Below are 27293 nucleotides of genomic sequence, written 5' to 3'. Positions count from 1 at the left end.
AAAATTGGAAGCGTCGGGAATCGTAAGAAAATCGGAAGTTTTGTAAGTCGGAAGTCATAATTGAAGTATTTGTGCGGCCCACACCAAATATTTTAGAATCAAAACTTATGCCATTCTTTTTTTAGTTTTGTAAATCTCAGAAGGCTCCCAAAGTAAGTTTCATATTCAGTGCAAGGAATAAAGTGATTAAGCCAAAAAGGCTGCCTACCTTGCCATTCCTCTCCCTGGAATTAATAGAGCGGTGAAAAGAGAGAGCAGTGCATTTTGGGAAGGGAAGGAGCCATATGCCAAAGAATTCAAAACTCTTTGCCCTAAACTACATTTCCCAGTATGCATAAGCATCAGAAAGCCCCAATTAGGACAGGAGATCGGTCTGTAGCCAGCCAGACTTCCAAAATATTTATTAATATTCTAAACTATTATTTCTTTTCCTGGGTTAAAAATGGCAGTTCCTAATTAGTTCTGTCATAAAAACATGGTGAAAGTTTATTACACTGCAAAAATTTTGTATTTGTGCAGGAGACATTGTTCCATAAATAGCACATTTTGCTTTGTCGAGTCTCCACCAATTTAGTGAAGTTTCTGCCACAAAAGCAAAGTTTCTGTAGTAGAATAACTACTTTCAAAGTAAGGACTACACCATTAAATAGGAAGTAACACTTTGAAACAAGAAACAGATTTTATTAAAAAATGTTGGGTTGGTGTAAGTTTTTGGGCTGTATGGCCATGTTCCAGAAGCATTCTCTCCTGATGTTTCACCTGCATCTATGGCAGGCATCCCCATCTATGGCAGGCATCCTCAGAGGATGCCTGCCATAGATGCAGATGAAACATCAGGAGAGAATGCTTCTGGAATATGGCCATACAGCCCAAAAAACTTATAGCAACCCAGTGATTCTGGTTATGAAAGCCTTTGACAACACATTAAAAATGTTGTTTATAAAACTTTGAAAATTTGCCAAAAATCTGTGAATAACTGAACTGTTCTGAAATTTGGTGGGCTAACAGTGGTAAATGTGTTTTCCCATTGTAGCAAGTTTTGCCCCAATAGCTTTAAAAATGAGGGATATAGGAGTCCCTGATTTTTTCCCAATTGTAGTAATTTATTGTGCACAATTTCAGTATTGAAATAGTAACGAAATTTCCTTAGTCACAATATAGTAACGAATTTTAAAATTAAATATACTTTAGAAACACTTTAGAAATGAAGCGCCATCACCCCCCAGTTTTGTAATGACTTTGAACCATGTTTTTAATGGATCGCACATCTCTACCTAGCATATTCTACCATCAGGGACTGAACAAAACCCTAACTTTGTTGTTGAGGTTAACCATTTGTTAGAAAGGCTTGAGAGTTTGAGTGCATGAAAACAAAGATACTTGTTTTAGGAGTATCAGAACATGTAATTTTCTCCCTAAGACATGACTGTATAGCAGTTTTCACAGTATAGAATCATAGAATCAAAGAGTTGGAAGAGACCTCATGGGCCATCCAGTCCAACCCCCTGCCAAGAAGCAGGAATGTTGCATTCAAATCACCCCTGACAGATGGCCATCCAGCCTCTGTTTAAAAGCCTCCAAAGAAGGAGCCTCCACCACACTCCCGGATAGAGAGTTCCACTGCTGAACGGCTCTCACAGTCAGGAAGTTCTTTCTCATGTTCAGATGGAATCTCCTCTCTTGTAGTTTGAAGCCATTGTTCCGCATCCTAGTCTCCAAGGAAACAGAAAACAAGCTTGTTCCCTCCTCCCTGTGGCTCCCTCTCACATATTTATACATGGCTATCATATCTCCTCTCAGCCTTCTCTTCTTCAGGCTAAACATGCCCAGCTCCTTAAGCCGCTCCTCATAGGGCTTGTTCTCCAGACCCTTGATCATTTTAGTCGCCCTCCTCTGGATACATTCCAGCTTGTCAATATCTCTCTTGAATTGTGGTGCCCAGAATTGGACACAATATTCCAGGTGTGGTCTAACCAGAGCAGAATAGAGGGGTAGCATCACTTCCTTAGATCTAGACACTATGCTCCTATTAATGCAGGCCAAAATCCCATTGGCTTTTTTTGCCGCCACATCACATTGTTGGCTCATGTTTAACTTGTTGTCCACGAGGACTCCAAGATCTTTTACACACGTACTGCTCTATTGTGTAGCTTTATTGTGCTGTAACACTGAACTAAAGCTTGTGTTATTGTTGTTGATGATGATATTATTATGATATTATTATTATTATTATTATTATTATTATTATTATTGATTCTATTCTAACAGGCATTGATCCAGATCTCCTTGTGTTTGAGAAGCTCTCTTTTAAAGACAGAACTACTAAGTCTTCTTTTCATAAATGGGAAAGACATGGAAACGTAAGGGCTGCTGATTCAGACAAATGTCAAGAGTCAACCACCACTTCTAGGGGCCTTCTCCCTGAGACCACATCTTCTGCAGTGGTACAAGGACTAGAAACTAACAGTAAAGCTGCAAGGACTGTAAGTGGCCCTGTGTACAAGAATGCATCCATTACATACTTGGAACCTACAGTGGCATCAGTGGAAGGTCATTTTACTACCGCGACAGACATTATTTCAGAAAGAAAAGGTCCAAGAGCCACATCTGACAATGCAACTGCATTTCCTACCTCCACATTCACATCCATCAAGATGTTGTCACATTTACCCAGTATGGCCCATCTGAACACCAGCAAACACCTGAATGAAACCAAAGGTTATGGTGGAAGGAATTATACTTCAGATGACCAAGGCCATAAGCCAACTTGGGAGGGAGTAGGAAGGAAGAGCTGGTTGCTTCCAGTGATGCTTTGTTCTTCACTCATCCTGATCTGTTGTTGCAGCATTTTTCTTGCCACAGGATGCCGTCGCAAGAGGCATGGCCGCTATACACCAAGACGGAGGGGAAGGGCCAGCGTACAGGCAAAAATGGTCTTTAATGGCCAATATGTCAAATAAAGTGGATAGTTCAATATCTCACATTTCAAAAGGACAGACTAGAGTGGATAGCTGCATGGGTAAGAAATGGAAAAGTAGCTGCAATTGATTTAAAAAGGAAGAATTTTTTTTTGTCTATTTGACGATTACATTAGAACAAGATCTAATTTTTCAGGATATATGCTTTCGGTTCGCTACAGCTTACAGAGTTCCTTTGTCTATCACTGTAGCATCTTCTGAAATGTCCAGTAATGGAGGTTGTAAGGCCACAAACACTCTGTCAACATATCAATATTACATATGAACACTTGAGTCAGAGAACGAATCTAGAGGCACTTTTATACCAAAAATAAATAACTGAAAATGGCACTGAGACACTGCACAATCTAAGAGCAGTTTGCATCCTCAGACGTCCCTGTAATATTCACAGATTTTAACCACATCACCCAACAACAAAAATCTTGTTGTCTTTGGTTTTAGGCCTGCTCCTGGAGTTATTTGGGTTGTGGATTCAGAAAATTGCATTGGATAGACCACATCAGTTCTAGTTTCTTAGAAATGGTTATCATGATCTTCTATGGGAGAGCAGATGGTGACTGGTATGTCATATGTTCTGTATCTCAAAAAATGGTGCCATTTTTTTGAACCAGCTGGTCAAATATACCCCAAATCAGGTCTAACATTTGAGGCAACAAAATGTGTATTGGCCTGTGTTATTATTTTATTGCAGCCAGAACTCCAGGTGGCTTACAATAAAAAAGCACATATGGTATTTTGGTAGGACAAGGCAGCCATGTATGATCAAGCCTGAAGTCCTACTAAACATCCAGACTAGGGAGAGTACACTAACCCTGTATGCTCTATAAAAAATTACCACCTGTTAGATGAGATTTTTCCAATGGTGGGGGGCCCATTATTCGGAAATGTTAAACCTCTGGGGTTAACAGGTCAGCAGACTGTTCCTGCCCTTCTTTGAATTAGCTAACAGATGATTTTTGGATAATTCATATAGACCAGGGGTCCTCAAACTTTTTTAAAAGGGCCAGGTCACAGTCCCTCAAACTGTTGGAAGGTCGGATTATAATTTGAGAAAAATATGAATGAATTCCTATGCACACTGCGCATATCTTATTTGTAGTGCAAAAAAACCCACTTTAAAACAATACAATAATTAAAATGAAGCACAATTTTAACAAATATAAACTTATTAGTATTTCAGTGGGAAGTGTGAGCCTGCTTTTGGCTGATGAGATAGGATTGTTGTTGTTGTGTGCTTTCAAGTTGTTTCCGACTTAGGGTGACCTTGAGCAAGGACCGGGTAAATGACCTTGGGGGGCCGTATCCGGCCCCTGGGCCATAGTTTGAGGACCCCTAATATAGACAGTGCAGTATTTTTGAAAATATCTTTGATGAAGAGAAACAAAACACACAACTCATGCTCTGACTTGCTGAATTCACTGATCAGTATTGCAGAGTGCTAAATCAGAACTTACGTGTCAAGGATCTATAATACAATTAAACATGCCGCAAGCTCTGAATAGTACTAAGCACTATTTCTAAGACAGTAGCTAATAATGCAACTACCTTTTGACTGTTAGGACAGATGGCGTGGTTCTCTGCTGTGTAACATACGCCAGACAAGCTTTCTTACAAGATAAGAATGCAGTCAACATTCCTTGCCCTGCATGCTCTCAAAATAAAGCACTGCCAATCACACTCTGAATGTCTTAAAACATCCTTTTAAAAAATTTGAACCTCAAATTTGAAACTTTTGAGATTTTAAATCCTCTGACTTGTCCATTTAAACTCCAAATTGTTCAATATAAACTGAAACTGAGTAACTGGTGGAGTATCTTTAAACATCTACTTCTATTTCTGCTGCAGTCCTTATTTTTTTTTTTAATGTTCCAATGAGATATAGGAACATAATAGCTATGCCAGTTAAATAGAATACAGACTCATACAACAGCAATGGCAATAGATGTTTAAGGATACTGATAATTGAACAGGTAACAGAGAACCCACCATGCTGTTGCTGAAAGTTCCCTTCTCATCTTTTTCTTTGCACAAATCTTTTTACATAAGCTATACTTCAAGAAATATGAAAACTTAACACCAGCTTTATATCCTTCAAGGCAGCATAATTTTTGAGAGTAAATACAATCCCTAAAGTATTGAATTACTAGGCAACAGAAATTGGTTGGTTTTCTAGGACAAAATATTTTGAAAGGAATACAGGTATAGTCACCTGTATAAGAAACCGAAAGAATGTAATCACGAAGATGAAACTGAACAGTTGTAAATTTTATTATGCACATTGTCGTATGTAACATATGTAGTTCCACATTAAACAGGTTTTGATACTACAAGCTATTCAAATTTAGTAGTTTCTTAACAGATTCCTTGTATTGAGAAAGATTCTTCTCTGTTTCGCCTTCGTTTCTCAGTGCAACCACTGAGTTTTTATAAGACATAATGATGTCTGAGCCAAGAAGTGTTTCTTTGTTGATGTCTTGGATTTTTTCAGCAGATCTTATTCGGAGCAGAGTATCTAAAACATTCTGTTCAGATGGACTATTCTCCCAGACATACTCCTCCATGTCAGCCTCTGTCTTGTCTTTTTCCCACGTTTCCGTTTTCTGAAAGACAGAAAATGCTTTAGAGCAGTGGTTCTCAACCTTCCTAATGCCGTGACCCCTTAATGCAGTTCTTCATGTTGTGGTGACCCCCCAACCAAATTTGGCACAATTACTAGATACACCCAAATTTGAATACTGGTGGGGTTGGGGGGGGGGGGGGAGGTTGGTTTTGTCATTTGGCAAGGCTAGGCCCTGCACGAAGCCTCTCTCGCCTAGATCGCGCTCCTGCCAGGCGGCAGTGGCACGATCTAGGAGAGAGAGGCTTCGTGCAAGGCTAGGCCCGCACGAAGCCTCCCTCGCCTAACCCGCGTTCCTGCTAGCCAGCGGGATTGCGATCTAGGCGAGGGAAGTTTCATGCAAGGCAGCCATTTTGAGGGGGCGGGGCCAACCAAGGCCCCTTCGCGACCCCCCAAAAATGGCCCAGCGACCCCCCTGGGGGTCGCGACCCCCAGGTTGAGAACCGCTGCTTTAGAGAGAGAGAAAAAAAACTGAATGGGAAGATAATTAGAACTGCCAGGAATTCACATGTTCTGAATTTCTGGCTTCCAAAATGTGTTTCAAGGAACTGTGATGTGCCTTCAAATCTTAGCAGAAGTTTCTCAAGAACAGTCCTTATGGCAGCAAGATTTTCTTGAATGACAATGTTAACACCAGTATTGGCTGCATATGTATACAGTGTTCCCTCGCTACTTCACGGTTCACTTTTAGTGGACTCGCTGTTTCGTGAGTTTTTGCAAATATTTATAAAAAATATAAAATATTTAAGTCTAGTGGAGACCAAAGACCCCGGAAATGCGAAGGCCTCAGGTGCGGCAGGGAAGGCCTGCCTCCCTGGCCTGCTGGTGCCTGCAGAGGGTCTGCAGAAGCCAGGGAGGCAGGCAGGCACCCTTGGGTTGGGCTGGGAGGCGGGTAAGAAAGTGTGGGTAAGAAAACAATATATAAAATAATGTATAAATATTAAAATTAATGTGGTATCCCTGCTTCTTGGATTTTCACTTATTGCAGGTGGTCCTGTAACGGAACCCCCATAATAAGTGAGGGAACACTGTCCAAAGAAAGAAAACTGGTTAAGATACTGTATCAAAACCTCCTGGAATGTGACAATGAGAAAGAACTAATCAAGGATAACATGATCAAATGGGCAGTAGATATTGGACATTCAATACTCTTAAAAGAATGGGAATATGTATGGAATAGCAAATTAAGATATACAAGTACTACTACTATAATAGAAAACTGGTATAAAATGTTCTACCGCTGGTACCTCACACCGGTACAACTATCTAAATTCTACAAAATTTACAACAGCCAATGCTGGAAATGTGAAAGAGAACCGGGATCATATCTCCACCTATGGCGGGGTTGTAAGACAATTACAAAGTACTGGACAATAATTCACAAGCACTGCCAAAAGATTATCAAGATAAAATATCATCTAAAACCAGAATACTATTTGCTGAACATAACAGACTTTGAAATGGGGAAAAATGAAGAGAAGATTTTGTTTTACCTTACTGCTGCGGCAAGAATAACGATTGCCCAGAATTGGAGAGACAGAGACTCCCCCCCCCCCCCCAAATAATCGAGGACTGGTTTTCCAAGATTGGAGAATTTATGAACATGCATAAACTGTCTCAGATAATAAAAAATCAGAAAAAAGAAAACCAAATCAAGTGGAAACAACTTAAAATATATCTGCAGGAAAAAAATGAAGCTCAATATATAAATAAGTGAGCAAAGACATTTGGATAGTGATCCCTTAAGAAAATTTCTTCTCTTTATTTATGTTTGTATCTCTGCAGAATGAACTGGAAGCCCCCCCCCACCACCACCACCACCACCTTCATTTAGGATACTAAAGTAGTTTTCTACCCCACCAAGGCATAAACACACACACACACACACACACAAAACAGCAGACTAAAGGCTGATCAAGGTCAATAAACTTTCTGCATAATTTCCCAAATCTTTCCCACTCTTCAAGAGGCCATGAAATTATGTCTCTCTTTCTCCAGAAAAGTACTTCGACACATGAAGGAAACTGAAGAAGAAAAACATTTTTTTCACCTCCACACTCCTCCCTAGAGGTCAACAGGCTTCAGAAACAGGAATTATAGTGCTATAGTAACTATTTAAGAAGGTGCCTACTATTCTGTATTTATTCACTCATAAAGCTTGGGTGATACATTGAACAAATTCTCTGTATTACGTTTACAATTTCACCACTGGGTGGCAGCAATCCTTTAAACATTCAAAATTTAGAGGTATAGATGAATTAAAGCTTGCTTACACCATGCATCCCATGGAATTACTGTAAATACTAACTGTGAAACAAGCACAATTCTTATTACATAATTAGTGTTTAAATTATAAGATCACTGAATCAAAATCTTTTTAAACAAAATTATTTTGCTGATTTTTTTATTTGAGTGTATCACTAAAGCGGTTTTAATGGAAGAATGGGGAGAAAAAGCATATTCTTCCAATAATCTGAGCAAATATATTACCACCCTGTATAGTATCTTTGAGGTTTCTGCGTGAACACAGTGCAAGATTGCTGCAGATGCTGCATACTGCTTACCACTAGCTTTTGGGCTGAATATACAATGCAGGAAAAGGTTATTTATCTTATCAGAAAAGGAACCCTCCCTTTATTTGAGTGGAATGGCAAAAGGCAAGAGCTTAGTCTTTCCTGAGAGAACCTAAAAAAAAGCAACGACCCTCCTTGGTTCTTTTTGCTACGATGCTGCTTTTGGCCTTTTTGTATGCCTGGTTTTGGGGTAGGATGGTAGCAACAATGGATTGGGGCAGCCGGTCCCTCGAACTTTTCCCTCTGCAGATTTTTTTTTCATGTCAAGAACAACTTGGGAAACTGCAAGTTGCTTCTGGTGTGAGAGAATTGGGCGTCTGCAAGGACGTTGCCCAGGGGATGCCCAGATGTTTTTGATGTTTTACCATCCTTGTGGGAGGCTTCTCTCATGTCCCCGCATGGAGAGCTGGAGCTGACAGAGGGAGCTCATCCGCACTTTCCCCAGATTCAAACCTCCAATCTGTCAGTCTTCAGTCCTGCCAGCACAAGGGTTTAACCCATTGCACCACTGGGGGCTCTGCAGAATGCCCCTTGGGTTACTAAAATCCATACTATCGGCCTCAAAATCTACTGTTAATTTTTACATAAAGTCAATTTATACATTACTTATTATTATTATTATTATTATTATTATTATTATTATTATTGCATTACTGGAAATTAAGCTGGAAAGACATCCTGAGGGTCTCGGAGATGCCTTAAATAGATAACAAATCTTGACTATCTTTTTACAACCAGCATTTCCAGACAAAAATATCTCGTGCCAATGTCCCAAATGTGGCTATTTGCTTCTTTGAGAATGATTCTACCTGTCTCTAACACATTGTTAAATTGTTCTTTAAAAAGTTCCTCTACATTAAGTCAACTTGTTCATATTTTTAGCTGGCTGCAAGCCTCCACTTCTTGAAATGACACCTGAAGGCGGGTGGGTAATTCAGTTCTCAGATTATTTGGATGAAGCTGAAAGTCTGTTAAGCTGATTTCAAATGAATGAAACACATTTGAAGAGTCCTGCATAGATACGGGTAAACCCAGGCCTGCAGACCAGATGTGGTCCCTTGGACTCCTTCCTCCGGCCTTCCTCTGTCTTCCCATCCTCTCAGCATGAGGATGCGATGGCCTGCCACATCCCCATGCCTAGTGGAAGGCCGAGACAAAGACATGTGGCTGTCTGTCCTCTCAGCATGAGAGCCCCACAAAACCCTGATGAGGCACTGAACTCAACTAGAACTTGGAACCTACGGCAGACTAAATGGGACCTAATTAACTGAGACTCAATCCTGGCAAGAAAATTGTTTGATAAAGCAACAAGAGCAATCTGGAATTTGTTTTGTTTGTTTTGGGTAAAGCTGCACTTCTTTTAAAAAATCGGATCTGCAGCTTAGGAACAAAGATCTGGTCTCACTTCTAAAGGTTGACTGGTTAATCATGTCTTGAATTGCCATTCACACATTCCAGCTAGCCTGCTAGCCATGTCCAATCTTTATAAAAACTAGGTATTTCCACAAATGTCTATACTTTGGGGTGAATGGCTTTGAGTACTGAAGCTTTAAATCAGGGGTCCCCAAACTAAGGCCCTCCAAGGTAATTTACCCGGCCCTCGCTCAGAGCCTACCTAAGTCTGAAACTACTTGAAAGCACACAACAACACCACCACCTATAAAACCCTATACGGCTCCAGTCCAGCGTACCTGTCCGAACGTATCTCCTTCTACGTCCCACCTCGGAGCTTAAGATCATCTGGGGAGGCCCTGCTCTCGGCCCCACCTTTGTCTCAAACACGCTTGGCGGGGACAAGGGACAGGGCCTTCTCGGTGGTGGCCCCCCGCCTGTGGAATTTGCTCCCCGGGGAAATTAGGTCATCGTCATCCCTCCTCATCTTTAGAAAAAAGGTTAAAACGTGGCTGTGGGACCAGGCCTTCGGGCAATCGGGTTAAAGGACAATTGATAATGTTTGACTATGGCATGGAAAAGGATTTGGATAAGTTAAGCGGAGCATTCATTAGTAGATGGCTAGCTAAACAGCCACCAGATGGACAATAGCTAATCAGAGTGTATATACTGTTTTAATCTTTGTTTATTAATGTTCATGTTAATTGTTATATTTGTTATTCTGTATTATGTATTTTATGATGCGGCATTGAATTATTGCTAATTGTAAGCCGCCCTGAATCCCCCTAAGGCTTGAGAAGGGCGGGGTAGAAATGTTCGAAATAAATAAAATAAATAACAATGATCCTATCTCATCAGTCAAAAGCAGACCCACACTTCCCATTGAAATACTAATAAGTTGATTTTTGTTAAAAATGTTCTTCAATTTATTATTGTATTAAGGGGGTTTTTTTTGCATTCATGTTTTTTTTTTCCAAATTATAATTCAGCCCTCCAACAGTTTGAGGGATTGTGACCTGACCCTATGTTTAAAACATTTGAGGACCCCTGAACAGTGTTCAGCTGCTCCCCCAACTATTTTTTTAAGCTTCTGGCAAAGCCACTGACAAACTTTTTTAAAACTTTTTTTTAATTATTTTTTTTTTAAATTGGCCACTGACCATCTAGTCACAAATATTTCCATGTCGTGATATTGTTTGATCACAATTCACCCCATGCTCACACAAAGCATTTTATAGCTAATTTTATTTAAAACTACTCTCTCTCCCACAAACAATTTAAAGATATTTTGCTACTAAACTCAGGATGCACCTACTCAGAAATTAAGAATTTGCACCTCTAAAGCTGTCAGAATGTATATATGTAGTTCCCTTCTGAGGGATCCCTCCGACCATGGAAAAAATCCAATGCGTTGTAGCAGGCCATGAATTTTTCATTGAAATCAAAGACAATTACAACTGATGAGGTCATTAAATATTCATGTGGAAGTTGAAAGGTAATAAAAGGGCATGAGACTTGTGTGTATTCAATACACACCAAGCACTCACACAAGTAATATCATATGGCCAAGTCTTCCATCACTAAGTAATGCTAGAGTCAAGGACAGATGTGTTGATCTGCAATTAATGACCCCAAGTGTTGAGCTTCCAGCATTTAGAACCAATGTATGGATGCCTACAGAAAAGTAGACCTCTGTAAAGGGAAATTTACCCCTTTACTTTAATAAACTCAAATATCATTTGTTTCTATATTTCTGGCATGATATACAAGTGATGGATTCCTTAGATCAGTGTTTCTCAACCTTCCTAATGCCACAACCCCTTAATACAGTTCCTCATGTTATGGTGACTCCCAACCATAAAATTATTTTTGTTGCTACTTCACAGCTGTCATTTTGCTACTGCTATGAATTGTAATGCAAATATCTGATATGCAGGATGTATTTTCATTCACTGGACCATATTTGGCACAAGTACTGAATACTGGTGGGGTTGGGAGGGGGAGGTTGATTTTGTCATTTGGGAGTTATAGTTGCTGGAATTTATAGTTCGCCTACAATCAAAGAGCATTCTGAACTCCACCAATGATGGAACTGAACCAAACTTGGCATGCAGAAAACCCATGACCAACAGAAAATACCATAAGGGTTTGGTGGGCATTGACCTTGAGTTCTGGAATTGTAGTTCAGTTACATCCAGACAGCACTGTGGACTCAAACAATGATAGATCTGGAGCAAACTTGGCACAAATACTCAATATACCCAAATGTGAACACTGGTGGAGTTTGGGGAAAATAGATCTTGAAATTTGGGAGTTGTAGTTGCTGGGATTTATAGTTCACCTACAATCAAAGAGCATTCTGAACCCCACCAATGAGAGAATTGGGCCAAACTTCCCACACACAACCCCTATGACTAACAGAAAATACTATGTTTTCTGATGGTCTTTGGCGACCCCTTTGACACCCCCTTGTGACCCCCCCCCAGGGGTCCCAACCCCTAGGTTGAGAACCACTGCCTTAGATGGAGAAAGTGAAGTTAAAGCTGTTCTCGTTTACTGCAGCAGTGGCTTTGAACATACCAATACTAGGTCCTTCTTTGAGAATACCAAGAATGGCAAACAAGCTTCACTAAATGTTGCCACGGGTAGACAGCCTATCTTCCTCTGTCAGGTGTATTTTAGATGTGTATTTTAGGATGGACACTCTACACAGGATGGTGGTGAGGCCCGCAAACCAACTGTTTCATGCATCATGTCTCAGTTTAAGAATGTCTTCTTTAAAAGGAAGTCCTGATAGAGACTCATAAAGTTAAAATAGACCACATGGGCTGTCTACCCGTGGCAACATCTAGTGAAGCTTGTTTGCCATTCTTGGTATTCTCAAAGAAGGACCTAGTATTGGTATGTTCAAAGCCAGTACAATTCCCTGCCATGCATGAAAAGCACAATCAAAGCACCCCTGACAATGACCATCCAGCCTCTATTTAAAAATGCCAAAGAAGAAGCCTCCACCACACTATAAGGCCGAAAGTTCCACTGCTGAACAGCTCATATGGTCAGGAAGTTCTTCCTAATGTTCAGGTGAAATCGCCTTTCCTATCTTTTGAACCCATTTCTCTGACTCCTAGTCTCCAGGGCCACAGAAAACAAGCCTGTTCTCTCTTCCTTATGACATATTTTCTCATATTTATACATGGCTATTAGGGATGTGCATGGCTATTAGGGATGGTTCTAAAGTACTTAAAAAACTAAAGTTCTGGTGGTGAAAACTAGGAGGTGCTGGTGCTTTGTTTCTACAGTGTTACTAAAGTTCTGGTGGTGAAAATTTCATAACACTAACAAAACTTTCAAAATTTCATTATTACTTCATTATTGGCAATTTTTATGACAGAAGTATTAGGAACTGCCATTTATAACAAAATTTTGAAATTTTTGTTAGAGTTCTGAAATTTTCACCATCAGAACATTAGCAACACTGTAGAAGCAAAGAACTAGTGCCCCTAGTTTTCACCACCAGAACTTTAGTTTTGTAAGTACTTTAGAACCATTTAGTACCATGGATTGCCCATGCCTAATGGCTATCATGTCTCCTCTCCACCTCTTCTGCAGGTTAAACATACCCAGCTCTTTAAGACGCTCCTCAGAAGGATTCATTGTCTCCAGACCTTTGATTATTTCAGTCGCCCTCCTCTGGACATGGTCCAGCTTATCAATATCCCCTTTGAATTGTAGTGTCCAGAATTGGACAAAATATTCCAGGTGAGGTCTGGCCAAAGCAGAACAGAGAGGCACCAATACTTCCTTTGATCTAGATCAGGGGTTCACAAACTTTTAAAGCAGAGGGCCAGGTCACAGTACCTCAAACCGTTGGAGGGCCGGGTTATAATTTGAAAAAACATGAATGAATTCCTATGCACAATGCAAATATCTTATTTGTAGCGCTAAAAAACACTTTAAAACAATACAACAATTAAATGAAGATCAATTTTAACAACTATAAACTTATTAGTATTTCAATGGGAAGTGTGGGCTTGCTTTTGGCTGATGAGATAGGATTGTTATTGTTGTTGTGTGCATTCAAGTCATTTCAGACTTAGGTTGACCCTGAGCGAGGGCCGGGTAAATTACCTTGGAGGGCCATATCCGGCCCCCGGGCCTTAGTTTGAGGACCCCTGATCTACACAGTAGATATATATATTCCTATACATTAATGTAGGTGTGTATTATATAATATATACGAGAATAGTGTATATTCATATACATTAGATATATCCATTCAGCATTTTGAAAAGTCAGCTTTCTGCTTTCTAAATAGTCAGCACCATGTATCTGTACTACCTATTAAAAATGAAAATAAAAAGGCATCCATGCATTTTGGTCAGTGCTTTGAAAAGATGAAAGGCTTTTCATCAAGTATCCATATCATTAGAAGCTTTCTACTCCACCTGTGAAAGAAGACCAGCACAACCTACAGCTAAGTCTATCAGTATTGGAGTTCTACAATCCCTCTTTCAAGTTAAATAAGCCATATAATTTATGAATAACATTTCAGCAAACAAATGTTACACAACTTAGGTAAGTTATGCTGTGTGTTTTTACAGTTCATCATTATACTGAATCTGTAACACATGAACGTACCCATGATTCATGAAATAAAACTGTCAGTAGATATGCTGCATAGTCATAATTTTGCCTCCTTAAAGGACACCTGAAAGAAAAGGAAAAAAAAACAAATCTAATGTATAACTTGCAGTATATTTAGTAGTTTAAAACAGTGGAATTGAAAATTCATAATTAGCAGCCTGAACAATCATAGAGTTTTGGTTTGCTGTACAAACAGGATTTCTCGGCATTTTAGATCTGTGCATCAAGTTCTTCACAGCAAACATTTGGGGGTAAAGAACATTTTGCAAAGTAATAAAGTAAACAGAAAAAAGCTGTTCAGTGATAACCATAATCTGAATCATTTTCAATTAGTCTTCTATTTATAGTCTACCCTTTCCCAAGACTCAAGGTACTTAAAATAAGTTTAACAGAAACATCATACAAACGTTAAAAATAGTAATAACTATCAATAAGATTAGAAGTAGTACAACCCTTTAAAAGATGAATAAATATAAACCACAAGTGTAAAATGGCTGTGAGCTGTGAAACCCCAAATGTCTGCCAAAAAAAGGCATTCATCTACCTGTAAAACAATAGCACCAATATAACTAAAGGAAAGGAGTCCCAGTGACTGGGAGTCGTCTCCCTTTTTATGTTCCTACCAGATGTGGGTGTGAAGATAGTGAAACAGAGATGGCCTCCCCAGAAGAATGCAAGCAAACTCATATAGGGAGATATAGTTTTTCTGAAGACTTGAATCTGAGCCATATAGGGCTTTGTACGTCATAACCAGCATTTTGATTTTAGACTAAGAATAAGACCAGCAGCCAGTACATCTCTTTCAACAAGATATTTGTGTGCTCCCTGTAGCCAGCTTCAATTTACAATCTGGAAGCATTTTGGAACAGGTGAAGTCTGAACACTTCCCAAAGGCTGACCCACAGAATGTGTTGCAGCCAGTGGTGCACAACCTACAGCTCTCTCTAGGTTTTGGGGACTTCCAACTTCCAGAACCTTTAATCAGCTTGTCCAACAGTCAGGAATTCTGGGAGCTGAAATCCAAAGCACATGCACCACTGTGTTACAGTAATCCAAACAGAACAAAACTAAGGCATGTATTTTGTACCTGGACAAATAAGGATGAATTAAAACATACATTGTTCTGGTCGTATCAGAATCCAAACATCATTGTTACTAAGCACCTTCATATTAGGATAAATTGTTTTTATGTTTGAGATGTTGTAGAGAGTAAAGATAGATGGATATTAACTAGAAAGATCTTGACTATCCACATTAGATAATTTTCTCATGTTACAATACCTGTCTGTTGTAATGATAAGGGTATCTGTACCCTTGCTGTACCTCTCTCCTGCAAGTTTAATGAGCTTCGTCTTTGCGTGGTCATCCAAGTTGAGGCTTGAAAGCTTAATCTGGGGAGAAATCAGTCTCTTAGTAGGTTTCATATCACATTAAATGCTATGTAAGAGTACAAATCAAGTTGTTACCTTCAAAGAAGGCAAAGACATCATGCATGAACACGTATGAAGGATTGATTCGTTCATGAAATCATATCAAATGACGCCCAAAGAACAAGAGTCACCATTAAGGCATTAGCATTCAAGGAGACTGGGAGACGTAGAGCTGATCCTGTATTTCATGGTAGAAAATGGTCAGGTGGGATGGGTCAATAACAGATCAGCTTGGGGAAATTCCCACATTTTTGGAAACCATATTTTCACTCTTCTCAAAGCAAGAAAATTTGCTTTAAAGATAAAATCTGAGATTAAGTCGCTTAATGCAACACAGCATTATAGACTACCCAACAGTCAAGCTATTAATTGCTGGAAATTTGAGGTCTAGACAATCTTTACAGGAAATAAGTCAGTAAAGAATCTTAGTGGAAAAGTATTTTGGAGACATTTAACAAACTACTAGATGCACACAGATTCTTTCTAGTTACTAAAACCTGCTGCTCAAGTACATGCTTCTTCATTCAAAAATATTACTTACACATAGAAGACAAGCATGCATGGGGGGGGGGGGTAGGGTTGGGGGAGATGAACTAGACCTCTTCAATGAAATCTTCTTCTTGTTGTCTTTGTGAAGTAAATTTTGTGCATGGAAGTGTAACAGATCCTCACATATTGTCTCATATACACAGCTTTTATTAATTCACTGAGAACTGGACTGAACTCCACATTCAGAGTATTCTCACTACCATCTGCTTTTTACCTTCCGATCTCTTCCTGGCCACTTCTCCCAGCAGATTATGTTGACAGAGGATTAATAAAACACCACAAAGCAGGATTATCAATCATGTCTGATCCGATCATTAGTGTTACCAAATGCCATATGGCTGGGTGTTGTATGTTTAATAACACTATGTAACTCAATTTTTGTTCCTGGGTTATAAACATTATTTCCTAACTAGTTCTAGCATAAAAATATGAAAGAAGTTTATTCAACTGCAAAAACTTTGTTTTTACGGGATATCCTGCAGCATATTTTGCTATAGTTTTCAATTAATATCTCAAGAGTCTCAACCAATTTAACATAGTTTGTGGCAGCCACAAAAACAGTTTCTGGAGTGTAACAATTACTTTCCAAGTAAGTACAGCACAATTAAACAGGAAACAACACTTTCAAACCAGGAACATTTTTTTTCAAATCTTGTTACACAGTGTAATCAACGCCCAGGCCATCTTACATGCAACCCATTTCAAAAGACCTGGGTGGAGAAGATCCAGTCTTGTTCAGGAAGACATCTACACAAAATAAGACATCAGCAAGATTGGTTGCCTGGACTATGTAACATGATGCTATCGCAGATAAAATTGTGTGGATTCGGTCGGTCTTCAACACCACTTTACCTGCAGTCTCTGAGAATGTGGCGAGAGCATCTGCTTGTCAGGTTTTATTGGATTTGTTTCAATTGGTTCAGCTTGAGGATGTGGACAGGATCCTTGGAGAGGTGCGACCCACCACATGCATCCTAGACCCCTGTCCTTCCTGGCTGATAAAAGAAGCCAGAGGGGGTTTGGCAGAGTGGGTAAAGGTGGTGGTTAATGCCTCCTTACAGGAGGGCAAGATTCCAGCGAGCTTAAAGCAAGCTATTATCAAACCGCTGTTGAAAAAACCATCACTGGACCCCACTCAATTAGACAACTATCGGCCAGTTTCCAATCTCCCCTACTTGGGCAAAGTCCTGGAACGTGTGGTGGCAGCACAACTCCAGGGATCTCTGGTAGACACTGACTATCTTGATCCGGCACAGTCTGGCTTTAGACCGGGACATGGAACGGAAACAGCCTTGGTCGCCTTGGTAGATGATCTTCGCAGGGAACTGGACAGGGGGAGTGTGTCCCTGTTAGTTCTGCTGGACCTCTCAGCGGCCTTCGATACCGTTGATCACGGTATCCTTCTGGGACGCCTCAGAGACATGGGTCTCGGGGGTACTGCGTTGCAGTGGCTCCAGTCATTTCTTGAGGGACGGTCCCAGAAGGTGTTACTGGGTGACACCTGCTCGGCCCCACAACCGTTGTCGTGTGGAGTCCCACAGGGTTCGATTCTGTCCCCAATGTTATTTAACATCTACATGAAGCCGCTGGGAGAGATCATTCGGAGTTTCGGATTGAGATGTTATCTCTACGCAGATGATGTCCAGATCTGTCACTCCTTTTCACCTGTCACCAAGGAGGCTGTCCAGACTTTGAATCGGTGTCTGGCTGCTGTGTCGGACTGGATGAGAGCTAACAAATTGAAATTGAATCCAGACAAGACAGAGGTCCTACTGGTCAGTCGTAAGGCCGAACAGGGTATAGGGTTACAGCCTGTGCTGGACGGGGTTACACTCCCCCTGAAGACTCAGGTTCGCAGCTTGGGAGTGATCCTGGACTCATCACTGAGCCTGGAACCCCAGGTCTCAGCGGTGGCCGGGAGAGCTTTTGCGCAATTAAAACTTGTGCACCAGTTGCGCCCGTACCTCGGGAAGTCTGATCTGGCCACGGTGGTCCACGCTCTTGTCACATCCCGGATAGACTACTGCAACGCGCTCTACGTGGGGTTGCCCTTGAAGACTGTTCGGAAACTTCAACTAGTCCAACGAGCGGCAGCCAGATTGCTCACCGGAGCGTCATACAGGGAGCATACCACCCCCTTGTTATGCCAGCTCCACTGGCTGCCGATTCAGTTCCGAGCACAATTCAAGGTGCTGGTTTTGACCTACAAAACCCTGTACGGTTCCGGTCCAGCGTATCTGTCCGAACGTATCTCCCTCTACGTCCCACCCCGGACCTTGAGATCATCTGGGGGGGCCCTGCTCTCGACCCCACCACTCTCACAAGTGAGGCTGGTGGGGACGAGGAGCAGGGCTTTCTCAGTGGTGGCTCCTCACCTGTGGAACTCACTCCCCAGGGAAATCAGGGCAGCATCATCCCTCCTCGCCTTTAGGAGGAGGGTGAAGACATGGTTGTGGGACCAGGCCTTTGGGCACTCCAGCAATTAAAGCAGACATTCAGGCGAGTAAGACCAGCAGGACTGATAAAGTGGAACAGGAAACTAGAACTATGAATGAGCAAACGCTGACCATGTAAAAGGAGAAATTGGGTTTGTATGGGGGTTTTACTGATTTTATTGGTTTTATGGGAATAATGTATGAATTTATGTATGAATTGTTGTTAATTGATTTGATGTAATTTTGTGTACACTTGTTTTATGATGCAGGCATCAAATTGTGCCTTGCTGCTGTAAGCCGCCCTGAGTCCCCTTCGGGGTGAGAAGGGCGGGGTAGAAGAACCCCAAACAACAAACAAACAGGCATAGACAACAAGCAACTTATGTTACAGGGTAATTTGAAAGATTACTAAGAATGCAAGTAAAATGTGTTGGCTCTTCAAACTACCATCATGTATATATGCCAAGCTTGTTTATTTTTCTTTACAAAGGCTCCAAGTTTAACCCTAGCATCATTAACCTTTTGCATCCTGCACCACCTTTAGTCTATTCTAAAAATGCTAAGTTCTTTGGATAGGCTCTCTCCCTTTCCCTACACTGAAAAGTATCATGGACATCCATGGTACTGTAACAAAATAAAGATCTCAGAAAATATCAGTCTGACCAAATTATTACTTCAAGATCTACTGTAGCAAGAAACACAGAACAAAATATCAGCATTAAGATTGCTACAGCAATAATCTGTATAAGCATTAACATACAATCAAGTATGGATAAAATATTGAAGCCAGTCAGCTATTAACTTATTTGTGCCTTATAATATTTAACCAATTGACTTTAATTTGGCTTAATTTTCTGCAATAAATTATTTAAATTGAAAAAGGTATGTATTATCTTTTGAAGTTGATTGGTTGTCAATGAAAATACTGCCTGTGTTGGAATGCCTTCTGGAAGTGGCAAGTTTTAGTGCTTGCAAGTTTAAAAACAAACAAACACAACAAAAACACCCCCCCCCCCCATGAATTCATGTTAAAAGCACAATATTAAAAATGAAATGTTTTCTCCAGTTACTTACTCTCAGGGTCACCACTCTTGCTTTAGGATTACGAACAGACGGGCCAGCTGAAACATAATCTACTGTGTCCACTTCAATGGGAAAGTGCTGCAAACATTTCTCTTCATTATCCAGGGCAGGTGGCCACTCTGTGCAGAAGTCTGAAGAGTCAATGATTGGAGTAAGATTACAGCAAAAAAAATGTACATTGGGTGGCGTGCAACATTAACTGTCAAGGCTGCATCTCATGGAATCCTGATATTTGTGCTTCCATGAGGTACTAGAGCAGCGGTTCTCAACCTGGGGGTGATGACCCGCAGGGGGATCATTGGGCCATTTTGGGGGGTCGCAAAGCTACCTTGGTTGGCCTCGCCCCCACCAAAATGGCTGCCGACCCTTGCCATTTGGGCAAAGGAGGGCTGCCTGCCCGCCGCGCCTTTCTGAGTGTGGAAGGGTGTGTGGGGGGGGGGGGAGGCGGAGGGCTGCCCTTATGGCCTTGCCATGAGCGCAGCCTTTCTTCCCGTCCCCTGCTCCTTTCTGAGTTCAGAAGGGCACGGGGGTGGGGGTGGGGCGAGGCGGAGGGCTGCGCTCATGGCATGGTCCAGTGAATGAAAATACATCCTGCATTTCAGATATTTACATTATGATTCATAACAGTAACACAATTACAATCAGGAAGTAGCAATAATAATAATTTTATGGTTGAGGGTCACCACAACGTGAGGCGCTGTATTAAGGGGTCGCGGCATTAGGAAGGTTGAGAACCACTGTACTAGAGCTCTCTAACCGAAAAGTCTAAGTACTTCATAAGAATACAAATTCCAGGATTCCACAGCTTGGTGATAGACTTAAGAAGGTGATAATCCTTGGTATTTTTCAGGCATTATTATTGTATTTATTTATACCCCACTTTATCTCTCCCACAGGAGACTCAAACCAGCTTAACAAAAAAAGCATCAACATGCAATTAAAATATACAAACATGCAAACATTGAAATAGGATTAAATATAAACAGTATTAAAATTCCCAGTTAAAAACCATTAAAAGTTTTTAACTGGGAATTCAAAGTTAAAAACCACAGCACCTCCGGACTTGATCTTAAAAACCTTCATCTTTAAAAGCCTGCCTACCTGCCTGAATAAAAAGGTTTTAGCCTGTTGCTGGAAGAATGACAACAGGGAGGCGGCTATTCTGGCTTCCTTGGCAGGAAGTTCCAGAGTTGAGGGGCAGCTACTCCACAAGTTGTATTATTCATATTCAGCCTGCAATTGCACTGAACCGTATCATGGTGACTTCATGATGTTACTCTAACTTCATGTGAAAGAAAACTCACAAATATTCTTTGCAGACACAATTTAGCTAGCAACTGATGATTTGGATGTCTCTTTATCCGAGCAATACATAGTTAAATCTAAGCTGTTCACTCAATTTTTCAGGGTTTCTTACAGTGTTCATTAATTTTACATCACAATTTTTCATCAAAAATGGTATTGAGGACAATGACGATTATAATGAAATCTCAATTAAAATCATAAGATGCCCAGAAGCTCACCTTTAAGAGCAGCACAATGTTTCCTGATGGCAACTGGAGTCAGATGCAAGAAATTAGGAATCTGAAAGAGATGTATCTTGCTAATATATATATAATTCAACTAAAAGATGGGAAGAGGATCATTCAATAATTATAAATCAGCACTAGAGATTAGTCACCCATACAGACAACTCAAAGCACTCAGTTTCTTATGCTGATTTGCTCATTTCAGCATTATTTTAATTATATAAAAAAGCAACAATGCCAAGCTCCTTTTTGCATGTAGCATTGCTGGAGCATGTATTTTCAATCCTATGTCTATGCATTTGGTTAATGTGGCCTAAAGGGAAATGCTTGCATGTATATCCAGTGAGCGTTATTTATTAATTTCTGCCCAAATTTCTAGTTTATCAAGGTCATTTTGAATTTTGTTCCTATCTTCCAATGAGTTGGTCCAACCCTTTCAGTTCTGTGTCATCTGCAAACTTGATAAGCGTTCTCTCTATTCTGTCATCTAAGGACCTCGTCACATTAGACTTTAAAGAGTAGACATACAGCGTGCACCTCACTTTAAATTCTGTGGCTTCCTCCTATAAAAGTTAAGTTTGTAGTTAAGTGAGGCCCAGGATCTCTCTGACTGAGAATGTTAAAAAAAATCAGTCTTTTTTTGGGGAAGGAAAACTGAAGCAAAATAGTTATCAAATAGTACTGCCTTAATCAAGTCAATGGTAATCCTTATATCAATAGTATTTTATATGTGCATGTTTGTATATTATTAGTTTGTGTGTATGCTTGTTTTGGAACGATGGTCTTGCAGCCCTCTACATTTCTCTTCAAGGTGCCCATTTCTTGGAATCAAATTTTCCAGCACACTGAGAGCTAATTATGTTGTCCTCATAGCTTATGCAGAAGGAACTAGTTGTGTGTGTGTATGTGCCTTCGTGTCACCTGTTGATTTATGGTGACCTCATGAATTTCATAACATTTTCTTAGGCAATGAATACTGAAAGCTAATTTTGCCTCTTAAATGTAGCCTACAGCACCTGGTATTCATTGGTGGTTATCCATGCGAGGACATTGCAATCGCTTTCAGAATGGAACATTACCTTTATAAGTTCCAGGTTGCCATATTTTTCGGGAGGTATGCCTCTTTTCACAGGGTAGCCCATCCGAATAGGGAGAGGCACAGAGGAAGGCTTAAAAGCTGCTGCAGCGGGGTACACGCCTGTCCAATCCTGGTCAACCTCCATCTTCTCTGTCCTAGGAGTTCCACGCTAAAACAAATGTGGAAGAAAATATTTGAAAAGGCACAAATAAATTATATATAAACATTTATTTATTAATTACAGATACTTTCTCATGACTTTGAGACAGAGTTGGAGGAGACCACAAGGACCATCCAGTCCAACCTGATATCATTCAGGAAAATACAATCAAAGCAACCCCAACAGATGACCATCTAGCCTCTGCTTGAAAAAAACACCAGAGAAAAAGACTCCCACCACAATCCAAGGCAGCAAATTCCACTGTCAAATAGCTTCCACTGTCATCAAGTTCTTCATAATGTTTAAGTGGAATCTCTTTTCCTGCAATTAAACATGGCTATCATGTCCCCTCTCAGCCATCTTTTATCCAAGTTAAACACACCAAGCTCAATAAGACGCTCCTCATAGGGCTTGGCTTCCAAATCTTTGATAATTTTGGTCACCCTACTCTGGACACATTCCAGAATGTCAATAGCCATGAAGATTTAAACTAAAAGAGTTTTTGCAGTGCTGATACACTCAAGGAGAACATTATCTTTCAGGTTTAAATATCTATAAAATTCACATATAGCTTCCATTTTTACCTCCCTATGCGGTCTTTCATTTTGTGAGGACCTTCCTCCTCGCACAGATGCACCTGAAATATAAACACAGTTTTGAGGAGCCTTTTAAAAAACAACAACAAAGAAATGCTTTACTCAACACAGTGGGACACGTCCAAGTTCTATTTTAAAGAATATGTCAGATGTCAGAAAACCTCCACAAGAATCCTTTAAAAAATGAAGACTTCTTCTGCAGCCTTCAGCATAGAAACAAACTTTGTCTACTTCACATCTCAATAACACCTACCTGTTCTACTTCTGGAATCACCAATATTGGTAGTTTCAATCAGACAGATGAGTCTTATGGCAAAGACACCAGATGAGTTGGACTGAAACACTCTTAATTTAGGCATGCAAACTCTTAATCTCTACATAAATCCTATACCAAGACTTATATCATATAAACTATTACAATATTAATTTTCAGAAAGAAATTCCATTAGTAAGGTCAATTACCCAAGAAAAAGCAGAACATTTTACAACTTTCTTCTGTTTTAACATCCTCCCAAAATCACACAATGCTTTTGAAATCAGTGGTGCTTAGTACAGTATTCTAAGGGGCCCGTGCTGTATCAAGGGGTTTGAAGATTGTGACCCATTTCAATATAATTTATTTGGCCTATACTATTGTTTTTCAAGATGTTAATTGTTGTTTCAAATAAAATTTGAAATGATTGTTAAGTATTTATCTCAAGGCAGCTAGTAGAATAATCAAAGCATATAATTGCAAAAGGTTGTTGAGTGTTTGAGATCTGTTAAATGTTTCACAAACAGATAACAATTACTGAGGGCATTAGCAAGTGATTGTAAGTCAGTGTTTCCCCCATTTTTGATAGGTAATATTAAACAAAATTAATCTGACCACCCCCCTTCACTGATATCAATCTGCTATTATTCTCATTATCATGTCCAGAGACCATTTTTTTAGTAGCCATTCCGTAGATTAGACCTCATCATTCCTTATTTACAATTTGGTCAAATGAAGCATGCAATATTCTTACAGGAACTTGCAGAAGTATTTATCCATCTTTGACTTTTCTATGTTTTGTTCATAACTGGACTTGAAACATTGTTAGCACCTCATAGATACAAGTTAATCCTATTGAAAGGAAAACCATCGGATTCCTAATCCATTTAAAACACAGACATGTGCTTTTCATTTTAAGAATAGACAAGCATCTCGAGCTCTGAGGATTACCTGAGAAGGAATCCCACTGGAGCATTGCAGCACACCTAAATATCTGGGAGTTACCCTGGACTGTGCTCTGACTTATAAGAAGCACTTCTTGAATATCAAGCAGAAAGTGGGTGCTAGAAATAATATCACACAAAAGCTGAGTGGCACAACCTGGGGATCACAACCAGACACAGTGAAGACATCTGCCCTTGCGCTTTCCTACTCTGCTACTGACTACGCATGCCCAGTATGGAATACACCTCACCATGTTAAAACAGTGGATGTGGTTCTGAATGAGACATGTTGCATTATCACAGGATGTCTATGCCCAACATTGCTGGAGAAATTATATTGTTTAGCTGGTATTGCACCACCTGACATCCATTGGGAAATAACAGCCAGTAATAAAAGGACCAAGGCATTGACATCTCCAGCCCATCTTCTGTTCGGGTATCAGCCAGTATGCCAACGACTTAAATCAAGAAATAGCTTCCTAAGATCTACACTACAGAGATACTCATAGGAACACCTCAGTAAGCGAGAGTCCGAAAGTGGCAGGTTAAAACCTGGAACCTCAATCAGTGTCTGATACTGGATGAGAAACTCCCTCCTTAGCACAGAAGACTGGGTGACCTGGAAGGCACTGAACAGACTGCGCTTTGGCACCACAAAGTGCAGAACCAACCTTAAGAAATGGGGCTACAAAGTGTGGAGAAGCGCAAACCACAGACCACCTACTACAATGTGGTCTTGATATCGAGCAAGAGTCCTGCCACATGCACAATGGAGGACCAACTTACTGCGTTGTCAGGGCAGTTCAAGTGGCCAGCTTCTGGTCAAAGTAAATTTAGTATAATGTCAACTTTAAACTTTGTTTGTGGCTTTTTCTACACAACTGTATTCTCAATTTGCTTCTGACGCAATAAATAAATAAATGCTATACAAAATGTGTTTACTGTGGCACAAAGCTTAAGCAAACAAATTGAATATGGCCCTTGTGGGTCAGGTATCTTCACAATATGTATTGTACATGAAGTGGTAACAATGCTAAATAACAGTGCCTGACTAGGCAGTTCACCAGAGAATTGCTCCAACCTTACCTTAAATCCTGCACTTTAATTTGGCCCTCTTTCCTGTAATCCCAACACTTTAATGGCTAACGGCATTACCCTCCCAGCATGGCCTTATTGAATTTTACACCTTTCCTCAGCTCTATTTAGGAACTACTGCACTTACTCTGAGCCCTCCGAACTCTGTATTTATTGTTGTTCAGCCATGAAATTGTTTTTATGTTTGCTTTGTGATGTTTTTACCCCATATTTGTTGTTGATTTTATTTTATTGTGCTTGTTATAATCTGTATTTCTTGGGCTTGTCCCTTTGTAAGTCGCCTCGAGTCCCTTCGGGGAGGTGGCGTATTTATTTATTTATTTATAGCTTTTATAACCCAATCTTCTCTACCTCCATAGAGGGACTCACACCAGCTAACAGCAAGAATTCAATGCTAAACAGTAAAAGTCTAAAAAAAACATATAACAACTGTAAATTAAGAATACATATAAAATAAATACACAAAAGCCGTTCGCCAAGATAAAAACATGTCCAACTCAGTCTGTATATTCAGTCCATGTATTGTGGTCAATACTTTGGTCGATTATCGCTCTCACCCATCATTCTGCAAAGGCCTTGTTCCACAGCCAGGTTTTCGCTAGCTTCCTAAAGGTCAGGAGGGATGGGGCAGATTTAATTTCCTTCGGAAGGGAATTCCACAGCCGGGGGGCCACCACAGAAAAGGCCCTGTCTCTCGTCCCCACCAGACACAACTGTGAAGGTGGCAGGACCGAGAGCAGGGCCTCTCCAGATGATCTTAACGCTCTTAACGCAGGCGTGTTTGGTGGGGACGCCAGACAGGGCCTTTTCTGTGGTGGCCCCCGACTCTGGAACACCCTCCCAAAAGATCTTAGACAGGCCCCTACATTGGCAGTCTTCAGAAAGAACTTGAAGACCTGGCTGTTCCGATGTGCCTTTCCAGAATAGGAATACTCCAATAACAAGTCCCAGAAGCACTTTATTAGAATTAAGATTGCCGCACACTGCACACTGCACTTACCCTATAATCCTTACATATCACCTGCCACATCAGCACTTTTAATCCTGTACCCATTACTCTGGCCCGGCACAGTTTTATTGTGTCTTGGTGTATTGTTTATTGCTTGTTGTTTAATATTGCTTTAATTGTTTTTAATTTGCTTTAGGTTTTGTATTGTGTTGTGTTTTGAGGCCTTGGCCTTTGTAAGCCGCATCGAGTCCTTCGGGAGATGCTAGCAGGGTACAAATAAAGTTAATAAATAAATAATAATAATAATCTTGATGGTCCATAGGGGAGAATACATTTGGACAGGTAAACTGGGTCGGAACCGTATAGGATTTTGTAGAGTATAAAAATAAAGTTGTTATTATTATTGATTAAATAAATCCCTTTCCATTTCAGACTGTAATACAACAAAATATGGAGACAACAAAGGGAAATGTGTGCAAAAGTAAGTAAGACCTGTGTTCAAAAAAAAAAAAAAAAGGAAACTGCAATATCTTGGTTGCTCAATCTTTCTTCTAAGGACTCATCTACACTGACAACTTACTGCAAAGCCACCCCCCCCCCCCCCCCCGGGATCTGTTCCGCGGTGGCCAAAACCAGAGCAGGTCTGAGGAAACGTTGGCCAAAGCCAGGAAAAGCTCGGCGAGGCCCTGCTCCCGCAGAAGCCAGTCTGGGAGTTGGCCTCTCTCTTGGCTCTGCTGCAAGGGCCGCGAGCTTCCTTCGTGCGGCTTCATGGCTGGGACGCCCAGGCCTTCGCGGGCACTGCCCTCCGCCTACCTTTGCCAGGGCCTCCTGCCACCCTCAGCGCAGTCGTGTACCAGCACCGTGCACGGCTCCAACTCGGCAGCGGCGCTCCCAAAACGAACCGGCTCCGGCGGACAGCCTCCATCTTGGATGCGGCGCGGGGCAGTGACGCCTCGGCGAGCTGAGTCGAGGGGCCGCCTCACGAGGC

The 27293-nt window shown here is 40.7% G+C and overlaps 2 protein-coding genes across 2 annotated transcripts in view; one reads left to right on the top strand and one right to left on the bottom strand.

Moving 5' to 3' along the window:
* MANSC4 (MANSC domain containing 4) overlaps positions 1-3353 on the top strand; it is a 7187-nt gene extending 3834 nt beyond the window's left edge. The window contains exon 3 of the mRNA XM_060778108.2: positions 2269-3353. Within this exon, the coding sequence (XP_060634091.2) occupies positions 2269-2960 (692 nt within the window). The 3' untranslated portion in view covers positions 2961-3353. The remainder of the gene's footprint in view (positions 1-2268) is intronic.
* Positions 3354-5222: 1869 nt separating this feature from the next.
* Positions 5223-27293, bottom strand: MRPS35 (mitochondrial ribosomal protein S35). The gene is made up of 8 exons (XM_060778109.2): positions 27119-27293; positions 23053-23105; positions 22310-22477; positions 21225-21285; positions 19693-19832; positions 15486-15595; positions 14199-14268; positions 5223-5578 (listed from the first exon to the last, which is right to left on the bottom strand). The coding sequence occupies exons 1-8, from the start codon at positions 27228-27230 to the stop codon at positions 5303-5305; spliced, it is 990 nt and encodes a 329-aa protein (XP_060634092.2). The 5' UTR covers positions 27231-27293; the 3' UTR covers positions 5223-5302.

The sequence above is a fragment of the Anolis sagrei genome, chromosome 5 (assembly GCF_037176765.1).
Source record: "Anolis sagrei isolate rAnoSag1 chromosome 5, rAnoSag1.mat, whole genome shotgun sequence".
NCBI lineage: Eukaryota > Metazoa > Chordata > Lepidosauria > Squamata > Dactyloidae > Anolis > Anolis sagrei.
Note: the sequence above shows the minus strand (reverse complement) of the source record. Positions and strands in the feature narration are given on the sequence as shown.

Excerpts from the sequence above, each read along its gene's own strand:
- MRPS35 (XM_060778109.2), bottom strand. The coding sequence starts at position 27,230 with ATGGAGGCTGTCCGCCGGAGCCGGTTCGTTTTGGGAGCGCCGCTGCCG. Across the intron at positions 19,833-21,224 it reads ACATTGTGCTGCTCTTAAAG|ACTTCTGCACAGAGTGGCCA; the intron begins GTGAGCTTCTGG and ends TTGACTCTTCAG. Across the intron at positions 14,269-15,485 it reads CTTATCATTACAACAGACAG|GTGTCCTTTAAGGAGGCAAA; the intron begins GTATTGTAACAT and ends CTTTTCTTTCAG.